We start from the raw sequence: 2,955 nt of genomic DNA on the forward strand, positions 1-2,955 counted from the left end.
CCTGCCAATGTTGAGAAGGATAGAAAGTGGAACGGATAAATACCCTCACTGCATAATCAGCACTCTTTTTCTCTAGCCTATATTATGCTGACATATGCAGAAATTCATTCTAGGTGGAAATTTTTCTACTTCAAAGGTTGAGGTTCTTCTGTGGGTATGAGGCTACATGATGAACCAAAAATTAAAAGTGAATGGAAAAAGTATCTACCAGGGAATTTTTCAACTACTCAGTCAAGAAAACTATTCCTTATAACCCATTATACCCAACTTTCCATTCTCAACACTCAGTTGGGTTCCCTAGAAGATCTCCAGTAATTTACCTAAACTCAGCAAAAGGTCCATTACTAACTGATAGCAACAAGGAATAGTGTTATTTTCTGGAAGCAAGAATGAGAAAGTAGAAATATTTTTCTATCAAGAAAACAAAAGGACTCAGAAGAAATTGACAGAGGAGAAAAAACAATTATTGACTTCTAGTAATTTATTGTAAGCATTGGGTATTGCACATTAAATACAAAGTTTGCATCGATGTTCTAGTACTCTTTTTAGGGCACCTTTTACCTCCTTGTTCCTCAAACTGTAGATCAAAGGGTTAAGCATGGGGATGACCAAGGTATAAAAGACAGAGGCAATCTTGCCTGTCTCAAAGGAGTGGCTAGAGTTGGGCTGCAAGTACATGAAGAGAAGGGTCCCATAGAACACTATCACCACAGTGAGATGGGAGCCACAGGTGGAGAAGGCTTTGGATCTGCCCTCAGCAGAATTCATCCTGAGGATGGCCACAACAATGAGAATATAGGAAAGAAGAACAATTAAGAGGGAGGAAAGCAAATTTAAAGCCCCAAAGATCAGAAAAATTAATTCTATTTCACTTGTGTCAGAACATACAATGGACAGCAATGGAAGACCATCACAATAGAAATGCCTAATGACATTGGATCTGCAAAATGACAAAACAAAAATCTTAACTGTGACCAGCAATGACACAATGATGCTATAGAGATAAGGGATGGCCACCAAGACTAAACATGCCCTGTCTGACATGATGACTGTGTAGAGGAGGGGCTTACATATAGCCACATAGCGATCATAAGCCATGGCAGAAAGGATGAAAAGTTCACTGATAATGGAAACCTCAAAGGAAGCCAGCTGGGTTGCACACCAATTATAAGAAATGGTATTTTTCTCTACTACAAAATTGACAAGCATTTTGGGACCAATGACAGTGGAATAACCAAGATCAGTAAATGCCAGATGCCTGAGGAAAAAGTACATGGGGGTTTGTAGGTGAGAATCAATCTTTGTTAGAATTATCATGCCCAAATTCCCCACCACTGTGACCAGGTAGATGAGTAGAAACACACCAAAGAGTGGGGCCTGTAGCTCTGGGCGATCTGTGACTCCCATGAGAATGAATTCAGTCACTGAATTGCGTAAAGTTCCATTCTGTTGGTCCATGAATTCCATCAAAGCAAATTAATCTGTAAATGAAAATGAAGGAGCCTAAGAATCCTGAACTTGCATCGCCCATCACAACTTCAGTATATGCAGATTCAATAGACAAAGTGAAATGGATTTTACCTCACACCTCAGAGGATCGATGTGCAGGAGACTCCTTCAATGAAAGTAGCTAAGAAATTAGATGGAATAGGATAAAAAAATAGCACAAGAACTGGTTTTGCCAATTTTCCGGACAGCAGGTCAATAATAAGTTATGGAGGAAGATTGGACTTCTATAATATATGCGTCTATAATGTATGCATGTGGAATGACAAGAAAAAAGACTGACATTTTAAAATTCATCCTTTTGGATATCTGTCAGAGACTATAAAGGAACTCATTGGATTTGAGTATTACTGAATGACAATTTTGGAATGTTTGTGTCTGCTATTTCTAGATACAGGAGGCTCTGCTGAATGTAATTTGGAATAAGTTGGCACATATGAAACACATTCTCACACTTGCACTTTCTTCCTCTTATTACCTGCCAGTTAATATTGTAGCACAGCATGATGGACATGACAAAATTACCAAATGTTAACAGAAATAAGTCCTGATTTCCTTGTGGGTTTCAGTAGTTACTTGAAGGCATCTATGCTCCAGACCCCATCTAGAAGTTTTCAAGTCATAATTATTCATAATGAGATAGCCGAATTTAGGTAGATAGCCTAATTTATGTGGGGAGAGGGGTGGGTAAAGAGTCAAGGAAATAGGTTTCTGGGCTGGCTGAACATTAGCAAAAGAGTGAAATCTTTCACATGACATAAATGAGGAAGATCTCTTTTGAGTATAGCACTATAAAGAAACCTCATCACCCATGGTCACCTGCAGCCTCTGTTGTCTTCAAACTAGGAGGGAAGCCACACTGAGTAGAAACTGACTAGCATTTAAAAGAGGAGTAGGGAAATGCAAATTTGATGTTTTCACCTGGTTTAAAAAGACAGTATTTCAAAATAAACAAATAAAATACAAAGGTATTTTAATGTTTGGGGGCTGTTCAATGCATCTGTATCTGTACTACTTTCTGAACCCCCCCCAAAAAAAATCAGTTATACTTGTGAGACTATGGCCTTTCATCTATGTATAGGAATAATAAGTTTACCACAAACATTACAGAAGCCAGAGAAAATTCGTACTCTGAAATTGTCAGTAGCCAAAATGATGCAAAATGGACAAAAATGGACAATTCCGCAAGGCATATAATTCTCTCTAACTTAAGGGAATGCAGAAGGGAGATGAGTACCACTGCTATATTGTTCTGTTGCAAATAAAATGATCTATACATTGCTTTTAGATTTCCTTTTATAAACCTTGAATAATGTCTGAGCTTGAAAGCCAGAATGAGCTCACCTTAGGGGAATGTCCCCTCAAAATTTCATTCCTAACTTCATACATGTTGCAAAGGAATACATAATTTGATTAGCAATCTACTTTATATTCACCTACTCTTCCCCC

General features: G+C 38.0%; 1 protein-coding gene across 1 annotated transcript; it reads right to left on the reverse strand.

Moving 5' to 3' along the window:
- Nucleotides 1-507: 507 nt before the first annotated feature.
- On the reverse strand, nucleotides 508-2,577 carry LOC118853597 (olfactory receptor 8K3-like). The gene is made up of 2 exons (XM_036763749.1): nucleotides 2,556-2,577; nucleotides 508-1,424 (listed from the first exon to the last, which is right to left on the reverse strand). The coding sequence occupies exons 1-2, from the start codon at nucleotides 2,575-2,577 to the stop codon at nucleotides 508-510; spliced, it is 939 nt and encodes a 312-aa protein (XP_036619644.1).
- Between the last annotated feature and the right edge of the window lie 378 nt (nucleotides 2,578-2,955).

The sequence above is a fragment of the Trichosurus vulpecula genome, chromosome 6, assembly GCF_011100635.1.
Source record: "Trichosurus vulpecula isolate mTriVul1 chromosome 6, mTriVul1.pri, whole genome shotgun sequence".
Classification (NCBI taxonomy): domain Eukaryota; kingdom Metazoa; phylum Chordata; class Mammalia; order Diprotodontia; family Phalangeridae; genus Trichosurus; species Trichosurus vulpecula.

Coding starts and splice junctions, on each gene's coding strand:
- LOC118853597 (XM_036763749.1), bottom strand. CDS start 2,577: ATGAAAGGCCATAGTCTCACAA. Junction 1,425..2,555: donor GAAAGGCCATAGTCTCACAA/GTATAACTGATT, acceptor TACGCAATTCAG/TGACTGAATTCATTCTCATG.